This window comes from Artibeus jamaicensis, unplaced genomic scaffold (assembly GCF_021234435.1).
Source record: "Artibeus jamaicensis isolate MK-2021 breed Jamaican fruit bat unplaced genomic scaffold, CSHL_Jam_final contig_3174, whole genome shotgun sequence".
Lineage (NCBI taxonomy): Eukaryota > Metazoa > Chordata > Mammalia > Chiroptera > Phyllostomidae > Artibeus > Artibeus jamaicensis.
In genome coordinates this window covers 978,696-1,001,640 of record NW_026521738.1, presented here as the reverse complement: position 1 = coordinate 1,001,640, position 22,945 = coordinate 978,696, and the positions used below count along the sequence as shown (strand labels likewise).

Sequence of the window (22,945 nt, the reverse complement as noted above, 5' to 3'; positions counted from 1 at the left end):
TTTGAAGAAATCAGCATTTTTGTTTCTTTTTTTTTTGTGGCCTGCTATCACTGACGGTTCTAACTGAAGTGAGCCAAAGGAAAATTATGCTGGGGCGGTTTAGTGATCCATGTCCTGCTGGCATTCCTCCAAAGCCATGTAGTCACTGGATGCAGAGCAGTATTGAAAATACCAACCCAAACAGGGAATTGATAGCAATACACTGAAAAACTTGCCTAGAAGTTCAAACTTAGATCTTGGATTTCAGTACGTATGTAAAACATATTTTTCCCCAAACTTCTGGACTCTTGAATATTAGTAGAGAAATGGAAATTTTCCTTGTTGCAAACTACAAGTGCAAAAGATGTTAAAAAAGTTACAGCTCGTATTATATTTTATTTTGTGAATACTATATACCATGTACTGTGTGTATATTGTTCGTATTTGAGAGGTACATTATAGTTTGGTTATGAGAGTACATAACTTTGCCTTGCCCAAATGGTAGGTGTTTTGTATATATGCAATGGAGATATTTTAAGTGTGTGCTGAGACATGTGGAAGACCAGTTTATTTGCACAGAGCACCAAGAAAGTTTTCAAGAAATAGCTGTCGAATCTCAAGGTGAAGATCCTAAACGTGAACAGTTTACTAATGCACTACTGACATTCAAATGTGCAGCACAATTACTGTGAAGGTGGGGTTTGTCTGTTTCTATAAATTACTTCCTGCCTTCCAATCTGTAATTACTGGAAAACTTCTCATGTTTTTACCAATTGTAGTTTCTGGTTTGGGGTTTATATCCATATTCAAACTTAAAATACCTCTAAATTTATTTTTTTTGAATTTTTTTGAATTTATTTATTTATCTTTAGAGGGGAAGGAAAGGAGAAAGGGAGAGAAACATCAATGTATGGTTGCCCTTTGCGCATCCCCTGCTGGGAACTGGCCTGCAGGGAACCAGCCTGCAACCCAGGCATGTGCCCTGACTGGGAATCGAACCTCGATTGTCTGGTTCGCAGGCCCGAGTTCAATCCACTGAGCTACACCAGCCAGGGCCTACCTCTAAATTTAATGCCTACAAAATCTGTTGTAATCAAATTTTTAAATAATACTAATTTGGCCCTCTTCCCCCCTTTAAAAATAAATAAAACGAACATGTTTAAGAGCGATGGCATGGGATGGTGTGATGAAGTCACTGATCGAGGACGTAAGTGCTGGAAAATTTTAGTTTAAGGTAAATAGTTATAAGCTTAGTAAATAATATATATGTTAAAGCTTTTGTTTCAGATCCTACAGATAAGGCCCACCCTCGATCCAGGGACAACAGCCGACCTCCTGGGGCACTGCTAAAGATTACTGCCTGGACAAGTGGAGGCATCGGGCCTTCGTGTTACAGGGAGAGACAGACGACCACCCTCCCCTGGAAACAGCTAACTGCCCAGGGCAGGAATGTTGCAGTTTCTTCTACCCAATCCTCCCTGAACTTCAAAACCCCTCACCGCACCTTGTTTATTCCCTGCTATAAAAACATTGGCCTGGAAAGAAAAGATAAGACAGTTCTTTTGGGTGTGAACCGGCCCTCTTCTCAGATCACAGACCATCTGAATAAAGAGCCCATAAAGATTCAATTGCTGTCATTGCTTATTGGGTTTGGTAGTAACAGGCAGCCTAAACACTGGTGTCTTTTCCAGTTTCAATATTCTAAATTGCTTTCTGCCTTCCAATCTGTAATTACTGGAACACTTCCCATGTCTACCAAATGTAGTTTCTGGTTTTTGGTTTATACCCATACTCAGACTTAAAATACCTCTAAGTTTAATGCCAACAAAATCTGTTGATTTTTAGATAATAATTTGGCCCTCTCTCCCCCTTTAAAAAATAAATGAAACAAACATGTTTGAGAGCAATGGCATGGGATGAAGTGGTGTGATGAAGTCGTCAGGAGCACAGCCTACCAGGCCTCGCAGATCTCAGATTTAACCCTGACCCCAGCATTTCGAGCTTTGAGGGGAGCCTCAGCTCTCTAAATTTCAGGGGGAAGCTGCCTTTATAATGGAGAGGTTTGGGGGGACCATCTGAACCAAGTGATCAAACTTTGTTTCACCAGTGTGGGGGACAACTGACATTATGTGCCTCTCGATGACATGCAAGTAGGCAGATGGACACAACATCCATCTACCTATTATTGTTCCAAAAATATTTGAATCGACTCAAATTAGGAACAACTCCAGATTGTAGAATTCTGAAAGACATCTACAGTACTCTAAAAAATGTTAACATATTTTTTAAAAAGGATTATTCTAGATTAAAGGAGACTAAGAGCCATGGCAATTAAATACAGTGTAGGGTGAGTACCCCAAGGTCTAACTTCCTCTCAAATAGTTCAGAAGAAAAGCAGGTATTGCATTTGTGTGACATGCAGACAGGTACTTGACACATACCAAATGTAGCAAATATTGACAGATGGTGAATTCACTTGAAAGACACATGGATATTCATTGTAATATTTGCAATTGTCTTGTATGCTTGAAATTTTTCGAAAAATTGAGAGACCAAGGCTGGTTCCTCACTTGGAAAATCTCTTGGGGTTGTAATGAGGACTAACTGAGGGAATGCTTATAAAGTGCTCTAGCACAGTACATGCAAGAAACATTAAGGGAAGATGGTGGTGAGGTAGGTGGGAGCAGAGCCCACTTCCCCCTGCGCTCAGCTGAACACCTAGTAGATCTTCTGAGGAACAGAGTGTACAGCTAATGGAATCCCAGCTTATATGAAGTATGGAGGCCAAAATTGTAGAGGACATTGAAAATCAGATTGCATTGGGACAGAAGGTCCCTGGGATCAGTGTGGGGACCAGAGCTGCTGCAGCCCCTGGCCCAGTCAGTTCCTGCCACAGGATCCTTGGAAGAGAGCCAGATCAGCAGCAGGATACACTTGGATGCTTGAGGTCGCTAAGAGGGAAAAGATGAAGTGGGAGGTACACAGGGGCGGTGTTCACCTGCTGGGAGTGTGGACTCCAGCTGGGTCATTACCAGAGAAATTAGGGAGCTGGGTGACACCTGAAGAAGGGAGACAAGTTGGGCTGTGATGGACCCTGACCCAGATAGTCTCTGGTCTGGTTAGAAAGTTAGGCTGTGTGAAAAGCCAGATGCTTGTTTAAGAATGGTGGGCTTAAACATGAGGATTTTACTTAAAAAAAAAAAAAAAGAAGAAGAAGAAAGAAAGAAAGAAAAAGGCACTCAGTCCCTGCTTAAGGAACTCTTGCACAGTGGCTGGCTGGCCGAGGGCAGCAGGGCCCAGGGAGTTAGCAATCCCCAGAAAGACTTAACTCAGTGGGGGAGCTGAACTACCCTGAAGAGACTTTGAGGGTGCCTAGCACGTAGGCCAGTAAAGAGGGAGAAGGTGATGTGTGAGTTTCCCCTAATTAGTGCACATCACAGGCAACTTAACTGGGGGGGGTTAGACATTGGCCTGGCTCAGATGGACAGTGGGGGCCTAGCAATGCATGGAGGACCTGGGCTGGAGGCTGGACAACTGTGAATATTGCAGCCCAGACCTAGCCTCCACCATTGCAAAACCAGGGGGAGAAAAGCAAAGCCCAGCCCCGCTCAGCCTACAGCATCAAGGAAGACCTGCAGAACTCCCTTGGCGGGTTTAAAGTCTGCAGGAGGCTTTTCTTCTTCTCCCCACCAGTCCCCCCCCCCCGCTTTATTTTCCAAGTGAGACAATAACACCTGGAGCTGTGAAAGGTCCAGATGGAGCACAAGGCCAACCACAACAACAGAGAAACAGACAAATGTCATTTGCTACCCCCATAGAACTTGCATATTATTATTTGTATTATTATTTTTACTTTTTATTTCATTAATATTTTTTCTCTTCTTTCTCTTTAGTTTTATTTATTTAATTGCATTGTTTGACTGGTTTTCCTGATTCTTTCATGTTGTATTTTCCTTCTTTCACTTCACTTGAGTTCCGATAGCACACTACCCTAGGTTGAGTACTTCCTATTCTTGTTATTCAGATCATATAGATTCTGTCATATTATTGTTGTTCTAGTACTATTGTAATTATTGTTCCATATGATTGTAAATACTACACAGCACCCCTGCTTGATCCTGGCCCATTTCACTGTCTTCTTGAGCTTTATTACTGTTATGGTTAATTTTATTCTCTTGCACACTAGGCCTACTTTCTATCCTTTACTCTCACTATAGCTCATCATCTGACCTTGCACAAGCTGTTTTCTGGATTCAGCTCAAAATCCTTCTCCCCTCTAACAAGAGTCTTAGCTCTTTTTCATCTTTTATGGAAGTGGCCAGTTGGGGGAAATATCATGGCTAATGCTACACTAACCCAAAAGATCACCTATCTCTTTTCTACTTGTTGGTACTTTAAATCCCATAGAATACTCTCCTGCTGTCTTAATCCACTTTGCCTTTCCCCTGCCACTGATTACATACAAGCATAGGTGGGAGCTGTGAACATCATTATACCTGCTGGAGGAGAGAACCCACCAACAAAGAAACCACCAAAAGGTAAAAACCCAAGTACAACAAGAGAGTCCACACAAACAGAAGAGCAACCCTAGAGCATCCAGACAAGGAGATCAAAGAGACCACACCACTAAATCCCACAGGACTCCTGCCATAGAAGTTGACCCTACAAAGACAGCTAGCAAAGCAGAACATCAGGAAGTGCAGGAACAAACAAAAAGAGTCACCTAAAATGGGGAAACAAACAAACAAACAAAAAAGAACCTGCAATCAAAAGGAACAGAAGACTCCCCACTAAAGAGCTAAACAAAATGGAGGTACTATCAGATACAGAATTCAAAATAATGGTTATAAGAATAACCATTCTTATAACCAAGCTCAAGGAGCTTGCAGACAATGACAAGGAACTGAATGAGAACTACAACAGTATGAAAAAGGAAATAGAAACTATAAACAAAAACAGAAATAAATGAAAAAGAAAACTTCTGAAATTAAAAACAAAATAGAATGAATTACAAGCAAACTGGATGAAGCAAAGGACCAAATCAGTGAGCTGGAAGACACAGTGGAAAGAAATAACCAGGTAGAGCAGCTGCACAAAAAAAAAATGACTAAAATAACAAGATAGCTTAAGGGTACTGTATGATAACATAAAACACATTTGAATCATAGGAATACAAGGAGAAGAAAAGGAATAAGGGATAGAAAGCGTGTTTGAAAAAATAATGACAGAAGACTTTCCGAACTTGGAGAGGGAGAAAACCATGTAAGTTCAGAAAGCACAGAAGATCCAAAGCAAAATGAACCCAAAAAGGCCAACTCCAAGACATATCATAACTAAGTTTTGAAGACAAAAAGAGAATCTTAAAAGCAGCAAGGGAGAAACAAGAAGTAACACACAAAGGGGCTCTGATAAGGCTAGCAGCTGACTTCTCAACAAAAACACTCCAATCCAAAAGGGAATAGCAAGAGATAGTCCAAGTAATGAAAAACAAAGGCCTGCAACCAAGATTAAAGCTAGTGAGGCTCTTGATTAAAATGGAAGGTGAAATAAGGAGTTTCCTAGACAAAAGTAGCCTCAAAGAATACACCCCCTCCAAAACCAGCTCTGCAAGATATGTTAAAGGGATTACTATAAGAAGAAGAAAAAAAAAGGGGGGGGGTGAGAAAGGGAGGAATACAACTACAAAGAAAGAAAAATGAATAAGTACCTATCAATAATAACCTTAAATGTTAATGGATTAAATGCTCTAATCAAACGAAACAGGATAGCTGAATGGATAACAAAACATGATACACACATATGCTGCCTACAAAAGGCCTACCTCAGAACAAAAGACCTACACAGGCTGAAAGTAAAGGGCTGGAAAAAAAATATTCCAAGCAAATGGACAGGGAAAAAATGCTGGGGCAGCAATACTCATATCAGACAAAACAGACTTCAAAAAAAAGGGCCATAAAAAGAGACCCAGGACACTTCATAATACTCAAGGGAAGAATCCATCAAGAAGGCATAAACATTATAAACATATATGCACCCAACATAGGAGCACCCAAATATATAAGGAAAATCTTGGAGGACTGCAAGAAAGATATTGACAGCAACATAATTATAATTATGTAGGGGGTTTTAACACCCTACTGTCAAAAATGGATAGATCTTCCAAGCAAAATATCAACAAAGATATTGTGACGTTGAACAATGCCCTAGATGAAAGGACTTAACTGATATTTATGGAACCTTTCATCCCAAAGAACCAAAGTATGAATTCTTTTCAAATGCACATAGTACATTTTCAAAGATAGACCACATGACAGGACACAAAACAAGCCTCAACAAATTCAAGAAAAGTGAAATCATATCAAGCATTTTCTCTAACCACAAAAGACTGAAACTGGAAACCAACCTCAAGGAAAAAAAAAACAAAACACTCAAACTCATGAAGATTGAATAGCATACTATTAGACAATGAATGGGTTAAGAATGAGATCAAGGAAGAAATCAAAAAAGCTCCTGGAAAGAACTTAAAGTGAATTCACAACAATCCAAAACTTATGGGGCACAGTGAAGGCAGTCCTGAAAGGGAAGTCCATAGTGATATATGCCTACCTAAAAAAGATAGAAACATTTCAAATAAACTCCCTACCCCTACACCTATAAGAACTGGAGGAACAACAACTAAGACAGCCCAGAGCAAGTAGAAGGAAGGAAATAACCAAGATCAGAGCAGAATTAAATGACACAGAGACTAAAAGCACAATTCTAAGGATCAATGAATCCAGGAGCTGGTTCCTTGAAAAGATAAACAGAATTGCCAAGCCTTTAAGCAGACTCATCAAGAAAAAAAGAGAGGACCCAAATAAACACAATCAGAAATAAAAGAGGAGAGACTACAACTGATACCACAGAAATACAAAGCATTGTAAGAAATTATGAAGAACTGTATGCCAAGGAATTAGAAAGCCTAGGTGAAATGGACACATTTCTAAAAAAATGTAATCTTCCAAAACTGAATGAAGAAGCAGAAAGCCTGAACAGATCAATAACAGCAGATGAAACTGAAGCTGTAATCAACAAACTCCTGACACACAAAAGCCCTGAACCAGACTGTTTCACAGGAGAATTTTACAAAACTTTTAAGAAAGAGCTAACCCTACACTTCACGGACTATTCAAAAAAATTCAATAAGACAGAAGACTCCCAAACTCTTTATGAAGTCAGCATCATCCTAATCCCAAAACCACATAAAGACACAACAAAGAAAACTATAGGCCAATATCACTGATGAACACAGACACTTAAATCCTCAACAAAATATGGGCAAACCACATCCAACAATACATTAAAAAAAATCATACACCATGACCAAGTGAGAGTCATCCCAGGGATGCAAGGATGGTACAATACTTGCAAATCAATGAATGTAATGCATCACATAAACAAAAGAAAAGACAAAAATCACATGATTATATCAATAGATGCAGGAAAAGTATTTGATAAGGTACAGCACCCATTTATGATTAAAACACTCAGCAAAGTGGGAATAGAGGGAGCATTCCTCAACATAATAAAGCCCATAAATGAAAGACCTACAGCCAACATCATGCTCAATAGACAAAAACTAAAAGCTTTCCCACTAAGATCAGGAATAAGACAAGGATATCTACTTTCACAAATTCTATTCAACATAGTACCAGAAATCCTAGCCACAGTGATCAGACAAGAAAAGGAAATAAAAGGCATCCAAATTAGAAAGAAGGAAGCAAAACTGTCATTGTTTGCAGATGACATGATAGTGTACACAGTAGATCCAATAGACTCCACCAAAAAACTACTCTACCTAGTAAGTGAATTTGGCAAAACAATGGGATACAAAGTCAATATTCAGAAATCAAAGGCACTTTTGTACACCAACAATGAAATATCAGAAAAGAAATCAGGAAAAAAAATCCCATTGGATACAGCACCAAGAAAAATCAAGTACATAGGCATAAACCTAACCAAGGAGGTAAAAGACCTATACTCAGAAAACTACACAACACTGAAGAAAGAAATTAAGGGAGACACAAACAAATGGAAGCATGTACCATGTTCATGGATTAGAAGAATTAACATCATCAAAATGTCCACACTACTCAAAGCAGTCTATAGATTCAGTACAATCTCTATTAAAGTACCAATGGCATATTTCACAAATATAGAACAAACATTTTGGAAATTTATATAGACCCATACATGACCCCAAATAGCTACAGCAATGTTGAGAAGAACAAAGTAGGAGAGATCATAATACCTGATATCAAACTGTATTACAAGGCCACTGTAATCAAAACATCCTGATACTGGAATGAGAACAGACAGATAGACCAATGGAACAAAATAGAGAGCCCAGAAATAAAGCCAAGTCTCTATGGTCAGTTAATATTCAACAAAGGGAGCAGAAGCATAAAATGAAGTAAAAATAGTCTTTTCAACCAGTGGTGTTGAAAGATCTGGACAACTATGTGATAAAAAGCTTCTGCACTACCAAAGAAAACAACATTAAAATTAAAAGAGAACCAAATGTATGAGAAAACATATTTGTCAATGATACCTTGGACAAGGGCTTCATATCCAAAATATATAAAGAACACACACAACTTCACTCTAGGAAGACAAACAACCCAATTACAAAATGGGCCAAGGACTTGAACAGACACTTCTCCAGAGAGGGTATACAAAGGGCCCAGAGACATATGAAAAGAGGCTCAACATTGCTAGCCATCAGAGAGATGCAAATTAAAACCACAATGAGATACCACTTCACACAGGTCAGAATGGCCATCATAAATAAATCAACAAACAAGTGGTGGAGAGGTTGTGGAGAAAAGGGAACCCTAGTGCACCGTTGGTGGGATTGCAGACTCAGAAAATGAAAAATGGAACTGCCTTTTGACCCAGCAATACCACTTCTGGGATTACACCCTAAGAACCCTGAAACACCAATTCAAAAGAACCTATGCATCCCAATGTACATAGCAGCACAATTTACAATAGCCAAGTGCTAGAAGCAACCTAAGTGTCCATCAGTAAATGAAAGGATCAAAAAACCGTGGTACATTTACACGATGGAATGATGCGCAATAGAAAGAAGGAGCTCCTACCCTTTGGGACAGCATGGATGGATCTGGAGAGCATTATGCTAAGTGAAATAAGCCAGGCAGTGAAAATCGAATATCATATGATCTCACCTGTAAGTGGAACCTAATCAACAGAACAAACAAGCAAGCAAAATATAACCTGAAACAGGAAAATTAAGAACAAACCGATAGTAACCAGAGGGGTGGTGGGAGGGGACAATGGGGAGAAAGGGGGAATGGTTGTCAAGGAACATGTGTAAAGCACACATGGACAAAACCAAAGGGGCATAGGATAGGAGGTGGGAGCTGGGGATGGCTGGGGTGGGGGAAGTGGTGGGGGTTAAATGGAGACAACTATACTTGAACAATAAAACAAACAAAAGAAACATTAGCTATGTGATTCTGTACTTATTTATGATCGTGAGGGAAATCGTTAGTTTGCTCCCTAGTTATTCCTACCTCTCCACTTTCTAGCACACAGCAGGATCACACTTCTCTACCCCTTTTGAAATTGGAATGGCCATGACTGGCTTTGTTGTTTTTCTGGCTTTGGACAGTGAAACATGAGCTAAGTGGCATGTCACTTCCACAAGGAAACTTTAAGAACCACCTTGTAATTCATTGTTCCTTTTAGTTCTGCAGTGATCCATGGAGCAGGTATTGAGATGAAGCCTTCAACAGATATTCCTTGAGTCACTGGAATGAGTCTTTCTACGACTCATGCTGGCTTTGTAGAATGACCAAGGAACTTGTGAGGCCAATGAGCTATAGGGACCAGCACTGCAGCCTAATCTACCCCAGATCTCCACAAACCATGGCCCTCGGGGCAAATCCTGCCCATCACTTACTTCTGTAATAACAGTCACACTCATCATTTACGTGTTGTCTGCGGATGCTTCTGCACCACAATAGCAAGAGTTCAGTAGATGCAACATAGACCACATGGTCTGCAAAGCCATAAACAGTTTCTATCTGGCCCTTCACAGAAAGGTTTGCTGACCCCAGACCTAGTCTACCTTGATGGATACAATAAAAATATAAAGCAAGAAAAAAAACCCAAACCATTTATAAAACATGATTTTACACTAGCAGTAGGACCTTGGGCAGGTCACTATGATCTTTAGTGGCTGCGTGTAAAATGGGGGTAATAACAGCATCTGTCCCATAAAGTGCTGTGAGAATGAAGTTAATTCTTGTGTGTAGAACAGAACCAGGAAGCTTGGAAGGGGGATGCTGGAACATTCAGGAGTAAGAGCAAGGATATGACCTGGCCCATATAAAATCACTGAAGCTAAGCCCTGGCTGGTGTAGCTCAGTGGATTGAGCATGGGCCTGCCAATAAAAGGATCGCGGTTTGATTCCCAGTCAGGGCACATTCCTGGGTTGCAGGCCAGTTCCCAGCAGGGGAGGTATGAGAGGCAACCATACATTGATGTTTCTCTCCCTCTCTCCTTCCCTTCCCCAATAAAGATAAATAAATAAAATATTTTGAATAAATAAAAATAAAATACTGAGGTGAAATACTAGTATCTTGTAGCTCTCCAATAAATGTTTGCAATTACTATTCCAATTGTATAAAAATAAAATATATTGGAGTGGAAATAGAAGGTCAGAAGAAAATAACAAATAATACCAACAGTGATTATCTTTTAAAATATTAACAGGTAGGATTACATTTTTCCCTTTTGTTATACCATTCTGTGTTTTAAAATTTTCTATGATGAACACACACAAATTTTATAATCAGAAAAGGAAAATCGATGTTTTTACAAATGGTGAAAAATTTTAATATTTCTGTAATTTCACAAAACATCTTTTGTTGACATTCTACAAATGACACTATCCAACAATGTCCCAATACTTTCTTCTTTTGAAGACAGTTTATATACCTATAAAAATAAAAGACAAATTATGATTTGTTAATAATTCACATACTACTAACTTTTAATATACAAATATGTATAAATGAAATTATTTATCATTTAATTATTGGGATATGGTATGAAATTACAAATGGGATTAAAATATGCAAAGTAGATGGCAATTCATCACTTATGCCAAAAATGCAAAAATGCTCTTTAAATTGAAGTTGTAATGGTAACTCCCTAAACATTGAAACCAAATTTGCACCAGTTTTAAAAGCATACTAAGACATTTAACTTCATACTAAAGTTATGTATTTTATATTACAAATGTACTGTTAGCTTGATATTTATTCTATTATTTCTTAGAGAATGGTTTTTAAATTTTTTTTAAGATTTTAAGCCCTGGCTGGCATAGCTCAGTGGATTGAGCACGGGCTGTGAACCAAAGGGTCGCCAGTTCAATTCCCAGTCAGGGCACATGCCTGGGTTGAGGACCAGGTCCCCAGTATGGAACACAGGAGAGGCAACTGAGGCAACCCCACATTGATATTTCTCCTTCTCTTCCCCTCTCTCTAAAAATAAATCAATAAAATCTTTGAAAAAAAGATTAAATTAAAAGATTTTTTAAATCTTTTTTAAAATTTATTTTTAGAGAAAGGGAAGAGAGGGAGAAAGGGAGAAAAACATCACTGTACAAGAGATACATGATCAGGTTGCCTCTCTCATGCCCCCAACTGGGGATCTGGCCTGTAAGCAAAGCATGTGTCCTAACCAGGAATCTAACCAACAACCTTTCGGTTTGTAGGCTGACCCTCAATCCACTGAGCCGCACCAGCCAGGTCTCTTAGAGAATGCTTTTGTAACATTTTATTATATTTTACATAAATGTGCATCTTCCAATTCTTTGTATCTATAATTATTTTTCAAGTAATTTTAAATTATATTAACCTTTCTTAGAAGTTCAAAAAATAGCATTGGTGAGCAGCAGCAAACAGCATCGGTACTCCTTACTCCTCCTCTATCCCACTCTACAAATGTGGATTTACAAACCTTTTTCACTTCTGTAATGTTTGTTATTTCAGGAAGATTTTTCAGAGAAACTTGATGACCTTCTACCTGAGATATTAGGTTTTCTTGATCTATTTGTTTTTCTCCATCTTCAATGTAAACAATTAGAATTGAAGAGTCATTCGCTGAGATACCAAATTTTTTCAAAGCCTCTGAAATCTAAGATAAAAAAAGGCAATAAACCAACAGTTTCTATATCTGAAGGGTCTCACATCTGCTTTCTTCCCTGCTCAGATTCTTATTTTCACATACTAAGGGTTCTCTCTACCTGCAGTTTTTATTGTCAGCAGTCCCTTCCCAACATCTACCAGTCCTGCCCCTGAGGACTCTGCTCAAAGGTACATCTCATTCCCGTGGAATCAAGCTCCGACTTCTCAACACAGCACTCACAGCACAGGGGAGAACAATCCGCTCCCCTGGCCCCAGGCGAGCCTCAGCCATGCACTGCCACCTTCCAGCGGGTCTGGACTACTGGGAGATGCCATCACTTCATACTCCTCTGCCTATGCGCACACTGTTCTGTGCCTGGAGTGTTCTCATTCTTCAAAGTCCAGTTCCAAATGTCACTCTCCTCTGCACCATCCTCCTTACAGAGTAAACTGTTCTTTGCTGTTCCCACACATGTGAATTATTATTCCCATTATATCATTTATCTTAGGGCCTTTAAACTTCGGTCTTGTTCATCTGGTTTCCTCAGGAACATATTTGTTTCTTCTGTTTCTAGAACTGTAAGTGGAATAAGGGCAAACTCAACAGATGCTTACGGAATTGAATAGTTTCTTGAATTATTTCAAATGATGTTAAAGAGACAATAATCATCTAGTAATTTTTTCCTCCAAATACTTGGGATTCTATTACTATGCATTTCATAAATATTTCAAACATCTGTATTTTAAACCATATAACAAGTTTTCTAATTTTTTGATAATATACCTGCTTGTGTTAGTAATAGTAATACTAAAACTTAATCAGCAAAATTTATTTTTTCATTTTAATGTGCCACATGTGGAATGTCTGTAACTCTGGAACTTTGATTACTATTCGTATCTCAAACTACAAATTCTTCCCCTGAACTGAGTGTGTGAATAAGCACGTGTAAAGGGCTAGTCTTGGTACCAGGCAGGCTTTTGGTGTATGGAAAAGAAATAAATTCTATCCTCAAGGAGTTTATAGGGAGAATAAAAGATGTATATGATAACACATAAATATCCATGCCTACTGCTTTATCATTTAAATTTAGATACTATTTATAGGGATCTTCCTCACCCTATAAAGATAAAATTATCATCATCTAATGTTGAGAAACTACTTGACCTAATAAATGAATTCAGCAAAGTAGCAGGATACAAAGTCAATATTCAGAATTGATGGCATTTTTATACACCAATAATGAACTACTGGAAAGAGAAACTAAGAAAACAATCCCATGTACTACAGTAAAAAAACAAAAAACAAACAAACAAAAATGCGACTAGGAATAAATTTAACCAAGGAGGTGAAAGACCTGTGCTCCAAAGCTTATTTTTCTAGTAAGAGGAAGTGCTAACCTCAACTCTCTGCCCAGACCTCTCTTCACTATTACTTTGGTTTGTTGCCAACATTGTTGGCTTACAGGGATTTAGCCTTCAGCTCAACACTGGGGAACACACGTTACCATGGCAAGGCCAACAGATGTGAAGTAAGGAAAATCTATATTAATTACATTGTTATTTGGGGACAGGTTGAAAATAATTTCAGTAGCGAGAGTTCTCGTCTTCATCTTCCCTAGTTTGTAGAGATGAACTGCTTTGTTTGCTGCCACAAGTATCTGAAATGGATCGACGATCTACCAAAGAGAACAACAAGAATTACACACATGGAATTTGAGTACGCTGAAGATGCAGGCCCTATCTCACGGTCACTCCAAGGTCAGGCTGTTTACCTCATCACAATTCCTATGGACTATATTTTCATCATCCTTGTGCAGGGGCCATGCTAATCTTCTCTGTATCGTTCCAATTTTAGTATATGTGCTGCCGAAGCAAGCACTCCTATGGACTATATTTTCAAAATTACTATCTCAAGGACCTGGGTGTTCAAAAACAAATCATAGAATTTTAAAGCTGCAAAAACTTAAATAGTAAAAATTTGAAAATATCAATTATCAAGGACTAATATGGGAAAGGTCATATTCTAAACATTTTATACTGTATTATTTTCTTTAAATCTTAAAACTACCTCATGAAATTGGTGTTCTTATTTGCCTGCACTAGATGAGGAAATGAAGGCAATGCATCTCTGGGTTTGAATGTTAGCTCTGGTCACTTACCAGTGAGGGAAAATTCCTTAGTGTTTTATCTGTTAGATGCAGGTAATCATAGTACTTCACAGGATTGTTATGAAATAAGTTAGTATATGTCAAACACTTAGAACAATGCCAGGGACAGAGTAAACACTATATAAAGGTTGGCTACCATTTGTGCAAAGTCATTGTAATTGGTAGAGTTGGGATTAAGTCCTAGCAATGTGATTCCACCTTCAGGACTATGCGATGCCTCTTCTGCAGAGATTTTATAGTTCAGGTGAGAAACAGAGAGCCAGGTGCCTGGCATTACGAAGCCAGATCATCCTTCTCTCTCAGTGCAGGGGCTGACATTTCAGCTTCTGCTCACAGTTAAATCCAAGGTTGCCCAAACCTGACTCCACTCCACAGCTTGGACAAGAACTTTTTACCTGAAGGTGACCATTTTAGACTAACCTGTAACAACATAAAAAGCTAACATATTTTTAAATGCCCCATATATCTCACTCACTCTCATGTGCACTCACCACAGTAGGGTTTATTAATGAACCATCAATGGCACCTTCCATGGCCTTTTTTCTCAAGTCTCCAGCATTTTTTACATCTTTAAATAACAGAAGGGTCACCCTGCATTCGGGAAATAGGTCCAGCTGATGTGTTAACTGCATTTCACAGGTAAGCGGGATTCTACTGCATAAAACCAAAAAGACCCAAAGATTTCATTTGTTTAAAAGTTGACATTATAATTCATAACAAATATCTTTGCTAACGAATAAAAATAACTTTAATAATAAGATGATAGAACTGCTAACTAGAAAAATCCATATCAAAAGGACACCCTCATGAGATGTTAACTTCCTAAGCCCATGGAGCTTTTTGTAGCTGCCTTTACTTGGGAAAGGACCAAGGCTGCTGCCTAATCCCCTGGTTGTACAGATGAGGCCTCAGATACATGGTTGAGGGACAGCAACCTCAACAGACAACCAGAGAAGAATACCAGGAATCCTTTGGACCACAAGTTTTCACTTCTACTCAGCCTTTAAAATTTTCTGATCTCATCATTTTATTCGTGTTTTTGCAGAACCTAGACACACATATTAGGAACAAAATAACTATAAAAAGGTACAACACGATTCAAAGATAGCCATTTCACACATGGAATTTGAGCAGAGAGGGCACATTATTAAATAATCAATAATATTGGCCTTTTCTTAAACATAAGTTTAATAAGGAAAGGACAAGCTATATACAGAGACATAAAAGAAGCACGAGAGACAACTTGAATAACTATAACCTTGGATGGAAAAACAAAGCAATGCCAAAATTTAATCTTTTAAACAATTTCAATCAGAATCTTAATGACATTTTTGGGTGAGGCAATTTGGTAGTTTCATTTTAGCTTTCTACCTGGTAGGTTCTATTTCTAGAACTCTTTCTCAAGGAATAAATTGGAAATCTGAGAATTTATGTCACAAGATGTCATCCTCATTCCAACAGTAAAAAGTTGAAAGCCTATTACCTAGTAACAGGGGATTGGTTGTGACTAAACAATCATTAAAAACTGCAGTCTCACAATACATTAAACAGATCATACACCATGATCAAGTGGGATTTATTCCAGGGATGCAAGGATGGTACAATGTTCGTAAATCAATACATGTGACACATCACATAAACAAAATGAAAGACAAAAATTACATAATCATATGAAGAGATGCAGAGAAAGCATTCGATAAAGTCTAGCACCCATTTATGATAAAAACTATCAGCAAAGTGGGAATAGAGAGAGTATAGCCAAAAATAACAAAGGCCATATATGAAAGACCTACAGCCAACATCATACTCAATGGACAAAAACTAGAAGCTTTCCCACTAAAATGAAGAACAAGACAGGGATGTCTGCTTTTACCACTTCTAATCAACATAGGATTGGAAGTCCTAGCCACAGTGATCAGACAAAAAGAAATAAAAGGCATCCAAATTTGAAAGGAGGAAGTAAAACTCATTTTTCACAGATGACATGATAGTGTACAAAGAAAACCCTATAGGCTCCACTAAAAGACTACTTGATCTAAAAAATGCATCAGCAAAGTAGCAGGACACGAAGTGAATATTTAGAAACTGATGGCATTTTTATACACCAATAATGAACTATCAGAAAGATAAACTAAGAAAACAATCCCATTCACTCTTGTTTCTTTTGACAATCTCATTTACTATAATAACAACAATAACAACAAAAGCACCTAGGAATAAGTTTAACCAAGGAGGTAAAAGACATGTACTCAGAAAACTATTGGACATGAAAGAAAGAAATTGAGGAAGATATAAGTAAGTGGAAGCATATACAATATTCAGGTATAGGAAGAATTAACATCATCACTTCTGGCCAAGATGGAGGTATAGGTAGACACACTGTGCCTCCTTGCACAACCAAAATAAGGACAACAACAATTTAAAAACAAATAACAACCAGAACTGACAAAAAAAATCGCACTGTATGGAAGTCTGACAACCAAGGAGTTAAAGAAGATACACTCATCTAGACTAGTAAGAGGGGCAGAAATGGGTACGTGGAGAGGACTCTCCACAAAGCAGCAGTGGAGGACCAGTGTGGGTAAGGCAGCGGCTGGTGGGCAAAGCACAGGATTGTGTAGCAGGGCTTGCAAGGCTGCAGCTGGCTGGCAAGACTGTGGCTGCAGCTGGCTGGCAAGACTGTGGCGTTAGCTGGTGGAGCTAGCAGTTCCACATTCCTGCACAGATAAATTGGGAGGAACAATTGGGGAGTGAGACAGACCACACAACCCAGAGCTCCAACACGGGGAAATAAAGCCTCAAACCACTGATTAAAAACCCTGTGGGGGTCGAGGCCACAGTGAGAGAAATTCCCAGCCATGTATGAGAGTACAGTGGAGAGATCTGTAGGGTCCTAGAATGTACAAACCCACTCACCCAGGAATCAGCACCAGAAGAGCCCAATTTGCTTGTGGGAAGCAGGGGAAGTGACTGAAAGCCGGCAGAGAGTGGAGTAAGTGTCATTGTTCCCTCTTGGACCCCTTTCCCACATACAGTGTCACAACAAAGCCATGTGGGCTATCCCTCCCAAGTATACCCCTGAATACCTAAGGCTCGGCCCCACACTACATAACAGGCATATCAAGACAAAAAAAAAAGGCCCAAACAAAAGGACAGAACAAAGCTCCAGAAAAAATACAACTAAGTGACAAAGACATAGCCAATCTATCAGATGCACAGTTCAAAACACTGGTAATCAGGATGGTAATCAATCAATCAATCAATCACAAAATTGGTTAAATTTGGTCACAAATTAGATGAAAAAATTAAGGCTATGCTAAGTGAAATGAAGGATAATGTACAGGGAACCAATAGTGGTGGGAAGAAAACTGGGACTCAAATCAACAGTGTGGACCACAAGAAAGAAAGATCCAATCAGAAGAAACTGAAGAAACGAGAATTCAAAAAAATGAGGAGAAGCTTAGGAACCTCCAGGACATCTTTAAATGTTCCAACATCTGAATTACAGGGATACCAGAAGGGGAAGAGAAAGAGTAAAAAAAGGAAAAATTATTTGAACAAATAATAAAGGAGAACTTCCCCAATCTGGCAAAGGCAATAGACTTCCAGGAAATCCAGGAAGCTCAGAGAGTCCCAAAGAAGTTGGACCCAAGAAGGAACACACCAAGGCACATCATAATTACATTACCCAAGATTAAAATGAAGTAGAGAATCCTACAAGCAGCAAGAGATAAGGAGACAGTTACCTACAAAGGAGTGGCCATCTGACTGTCAGCTGATTTATCAAAAGAGACCTTACAGGCAAGAAGGGGCTGGAAAGAAGTATTCCAAGTCATGAAATCCAAAGACCTACATCCAAGATTGCTCTATCCAGCAAAGCTTTCATTCAGAATGGAAGGGCAGATAAAGTGCTTCTCAGATAAGGTCAAGTTCAGGGACTTCATCATCACCAAGCCCTTATTATATGAAATGCTACATCCAAGACTGCTCTATCAAGCAAAGCTTTCCTTTAGAATGGAAGGGCACATAAAGCGCTTCTCAGATAAGGTCAAGTTCAAGGAGTTCAACATCACCAAGCCCTTATTATATGAAATGTTACAGGGATTTATCTAAGAAAAAGAACATAAAAGATATGAACAGTAAAATGACAGCAAACTCACAATTATTAACACTTAAAACAAAACCAAAAGCAAACTAAGCAAACTACTAGAACAGGAACAGAACCACAGAAATGGAGACCACATGGAGGATTATCAACAGGGGAATGGGAGGGAGAGAAGGGGAAAAGGTACAGAGAAGAAGTAGCATAGATGGTAGGTAGAAAATAGACAGGGGTAGGGTAAGAACAGTATAGAAAATGTAGAAGCCAAAGAACTTATATGAATGACCCATGGACGTGAACTAAAGGAGGGGAATGTGAGTGGGAGGGGGTGTGCAGGGCAGAGGGGAGTTAAGAGGGGGAAATGGGACAACTGTAATAGCCTAATCAATAAAATATATTTAAAAAACAAAATAAAAATAAAAACATTTAAATGTTAAAAAAAGAATTAACATCATTAAAATATCCATACTACCCAAAGCAATCTATAGATTCAATACAATTCCTATTAAAATACCAGTGGCATATTTCACAGATCTAGAACAAATATTCCAGAAATTTGCTCTAGAACCAAAAAAGACCCTAAATAGCCTCAGCAATCTTGAGAAAGAAGAGCAAAACTGGAGGGATCACAATACTTGATATCAAACTATACTAAAAGGCCACTGTAATCCAAACAGTCTGGTACTGACATAAGAACAGACACATAGATTGATGAAACAGATCAGGGAGCCCAGAAATAAACCAATGTCTTTTTGGTCAATTAATATTTGACAAAGGAGGCGAGCATAAAATGGAGTAAAGACAGCCTCTTCAATAAACGGTGTTAGGAGCACTGGACCGGTACATGCAAACAGTTGAAACTAGACCACATCTTATACCACACACCAGAATAAACTCAAAGTGAATAAAAGACTCACATATAAGTAATGATACCATAAAAGTCCTAAGGGAAACATAAGCAGTAAAATTTCATATTTTTGCTGTATTTTTGATGTTGTATCTCCTAGGGCAAGGGAAACAAAGAAAAAATAAACAAATGGGACTACATCAAATTAAAAAGCTTCTGCACAGCTAACGAAGCCGTCATCAAAATGAAAAGGGAACTGACTGTATGGGAGAATATACTGGCCAATGATACATTGGACAGGAGTTTAATCTCCAAAATACATAAAGAACTTATATGACTCAATACTAAATAGACAACAATCCAATCAAAAAATGGGCAAAAGCCCTGAATAGACCCATTTCCAAGGAGGACATACAGAGGGCTCATAGACATATGAAAAGATGCTCAATATCACTAACCACCAGAGAGATGCAAATTAAAACCACAGTGAGATATCATTTCACACCAGTCAGAATGGCCATCATTAATAATTCAACAAACAACAAGTGCTTGCAAAGATGTGGAGAAAAGGGAACTCCAGTGCACTGTTGGTGGGAATGCAGACTGGTGCAGCCACTGTGTTAAACAGTATGGAATTTCCTCAAAAAATTAAAAATGGAACTGCCTTTTGACTCAGCAATTTCACTGCTGGGAATATAACCAAAGAATCCCAAAATGCCAATTCAAAAGAACTTATGCACCCCTTTGTTCATGGCAGCATTATTTACAATAGCCAAGACTTGGAAACAGCCTAAGTGTCCATCAGTAGATGAGTGGATAGAAAAGGCCGTGGTACATTTCTACAATAGAATACTTACACAGCAGTTAAAAAAAAAGGAATTCCTACCTTTTGTGACAGCATGGATGGAACTAGAGGGTATTATACTAAGTGAAATAAGCCAGGCAGTGAAAGACAAATGCCATATGATCTCACCTATAAGTGGAATCTAATGAACAAAATAAACTGAGCAAAACAGAACCAGAGGCATAGAATCATGGAGCAGACTGACAGCTGAAGAGCCTGGGGGAGGTGGAGAATGACTGAAAGACGATGAAGGGATTAGTCAAAGAACATATATAAGGACCCCGAACATGGACAGAGGTGTCCAGATTGACTATGGAAGTCGGGGGGCAGGCTATGTGGAGGGCAGCAAAGGGGAAAAAATTCGGAAAACTGTAATAGCATAAACAATAAAATATTTTTTAAAACTGTAGTCTTGAAGAGTAGATGTGTGAAAATAGCGATAAATAACATTAAATAAATATATCTGACTGGGAAACAAATCATAAAATTTGGCATAAATCATGGGGCTTTTAACAAGGTGCACAGATGCCCTGACTGGTGTGGATTGGGCATCCTTCTGCAAATGAAAGATTGCCAGTAGGAGGGTTCCTGGTCAAGGCACGTGCCTGGGTTGTGGACCAGGTCCATGACTGGGAGCATGCAAGAGGCAACTGGTAGATGTTTCTCTCGCACCCTGATGGTTCTCTCCCTCTCTCTCCCTTCTCCAGTCTGCAGTTTTCTGCATCACTGCGATAGTAAATCACCCTCTCTAAAAAAATCAAATAAAATAAAATCTTAAGTAAATAAATGGTGCACACACACACACACATACTAACATTGAAAGTAAAATACACCAAAAAGTTATCTCTGACTTGGTGGAATTACATCTGACATTTTTCTGATACAATCAGAAAAAATATCTGTAAATAATGTTCTGGCACATACTAGTTCAGTCTTTATTGTCATGATAATGTCCAGTGGAAAAAATACAGACACAGAAAGCTATAATAAATGTATTCTCATTTACAGAAAAAGATGCATTTGCAGAAAGCAAGAACATGAAGGAAACACCAAAATATGGCCATCTTGGGTAGTCAAATTACAGACAATTTTTTTACTGTCCTCTATAAAAAAACTCGTTGTGTGTATGTTCTGAGTTGTCTACAGGGAGCACACAAAATATACTGAGTATATATAGTTGTGAAGAAAAAAAGCTTTTATGGTTTTAGTTTTTATACTAGGGTAAAAGGGACTCCTAGCACACATCAAACTAGTTTAGTTTTGTTTTACGTAATTCACTCACTTGGGCCAGAAACTTAAGTGAGATGACTCACACTTAAATAGCACATCTAATACATAAAATCTTGTCAGCTTTACCTCTTAAATATCATTATGGTCACTCCACTTCTCTCTCATACCCAAAGCCACCAACCTAGACAACCTATACAGCTCTGGCCTCCTACAGTTGTGGCCTCCTGGCTGTGGTCGCCGCACAATTCCTACCCTCCTATCATCCAACCTCTACCAGGCAACGTGATCCTTTCAAAATGTAAACCAAATCTTCTCCTTCCGCTGCTGTTGTGAAAGACCCCAACTCTTAGTCAAGGCGTCCCAGATTCTATGACCTGGGCCGTGCGCCACCACCCCGCCCTTTAAAAAAACTTTCGTTTCTCCTCAATCCTTAGTCGAGAACATGCTTACAGAGGGGAAGGGAAGGAGGGAGAGAAACCGATGTGAGAAACACCTATTGATGAGTTGTCTTTTTTACGTACTACGACCGGGGATGAAGGAGGACGCTCCAACTTACTGAGCCAGGCCGTCCACGACTCTCTTAGCTTCAAGTCACCCACGTTGCCCTCTCGGACTGGTAGTTTCCATGAACCAATTCCTCCCTCTCTAACAGAGCCCCGAGTGTCCTGGAGTTGGGTCCCTATTATACGAGCTCCTTCTTAGCCCTTGTCACGCCTTTAATGAATCGCGAGCTTATCTAAGTTTTTTGTATCCTAAGATGTGTATTCCTTGAAAGGAGACTGAGTCTATCACTTCCGCGCCGCATTCCCAGGGCCTGCCCCCGGATGCGCTTGGTAAACAACGACGGAGGAAATTCCCGGCGTCATCTCAAAAACCCGGTTATAGTTGCGCGGCATCCGCCAACCCGCTCACCCACCTCCGGCCCTCTTCCTTCTTTCTAGGCTGGCCCAGCCAGCTTTGGCACGGGAATAATTCACTGCCGCCTTCCCGTCAGTCTTGGAATCCCTTCCCCCGGAAACAAAACCCTCAACTTCCGGGAGCGGGCCCGCTGCCGGAAGCAGCGGGGCACCCTTTCCCCGCCCTTCTCCAGTCCCCAGTTTTCCGCTAGCCGTGATAGTAAAATTCCGAGCTTCAGTTACATCCACCCTCCCTTACTTCGGCGTATCAGTGCAGAGATGCACTTATTCCCCTGCTATGTGCGAAGGAGACCGGAGGTGGTGCTGTCGCTTCTGGGGAGGGGGCTGAAAAGTTCCGGGTGTTGGAAGTGGAGGTCTCTGTGGGAGTTTCAACCTTATCCATAACTCTTGCTGGGCTTTGGATGAAACGCCCTCACTTCCTATGCAAAGCATTGGTCACAACCAACGCTACATGTTTTTGCTGGTCAAGATTCAGCAGTTTCAGGGGACAGGACTCATTTTCCTTCTTGCTCTCAGTGTGTTCATTTAGAGAGGATCTCCTGAAGAGGACCATGCTCAGAGATTTCTGTGGTGTCAAGACATTTAAGGCTTTCTTTCACCTTGAGTTTATTTTTGTGTATCGTGTAAGTTGGTGATCCAATTTCATTTTTTTTTTCACAT

At 39.4% G+C, this 22,945-nt stretch overlaps 1 protein-coding gene, 1 long non-coding RNA gene and 1 pseudogene across 5 annotated transcripts; 1 reads left to right on the top strand and 2 right to left on the bottom strand.

Moving 5' to 3' along the window:
• Positions 1-63: 63 nt before the first annotated feature.
• Positions 64-1,607, top strand: LOC119038389 (uncharacterized). 2 transcript variants are annotated; one of them, XR_008391220.1, is made up of 2 exons: positions 64-600; positions 1,267-1,607. It is a non-coding gene; the product is annotated as an uncharacterized LOC119038389 (long non-coding RNA). The 2 variants fall into 2 exon arrangements; XR_008391219.1 differs by having other exon boundaries at positions 1,255-1,607.
• Positions 1,608-10,864: 9,257 nt separating this feature from the next.
• TPRKB (TP53RK binding protein) lies at positions 10,865-22,372 on the bottom strand. Of its 3 annotated transcripts, none has more exons than XM_037130911.2 (5): positions 22,285-22,372; positions 14,837-14,999; positions 13,731-13,853; positions 12,011-12,187; positions 10,865-10,984 (listed from the first exon to the last, which is right to left on the bottom strand). In XM_037130911.2, exons 2-5 carry the CDS (start codon positions 14,975-14,977, stop codon positions 10,898-10,900), a joined length of 528 nt encoding a protein of 175 aa, XP_036986806.1. In that variant the 5' UTR covers positions 14,978-14,999; positions 22,285-22,372; the 3' UTR covers positions 10,865-10,897. The 3 variants fall into 3 exon arrangements, with proteins under 3 accessions (XP_036986806.1, XP_036986807.1, XP_053519376.1); XM_037130912.2 differs by having other exon boundaries at positions 14,837-14,996; XM_053663401.1 differs by lacking the exon at positions 22,285-22,372 and adding an exon at positions 21,925-22,276.
• LOC119038430 (uncharacterized) lies at positions 13,956-14,056 on the bottom strand (annotated as a pseudogene).
• Positions 22,373-22,945: the final 573 nt, after the last annotated feature.

Bases quoted from the DNA above. Each gene is read 5' to 3' on its own strand.
- TPRKB (XM_037130911.2), bottom strand. From the start codon at position 14,977: ATGCAGTTAACACATCAGCTGGACCTATTTCCCGAATGCAGGGTGACC. The intron at 13,854-14,836 runs GTGAGTGCACAT...TCTCTTTGGTAG, and splicing joins CATTAATAAACCCTACTGTG to ATCGTCGATCCATTTCAGAT. The intron at 12,188-13,730 runs GTAATTAATATA...TTTTTATCTTAG, and splicing joins ACCTGTCCCCAAATAACAAT to ATTTCAGAGGCTTTGAAAAA.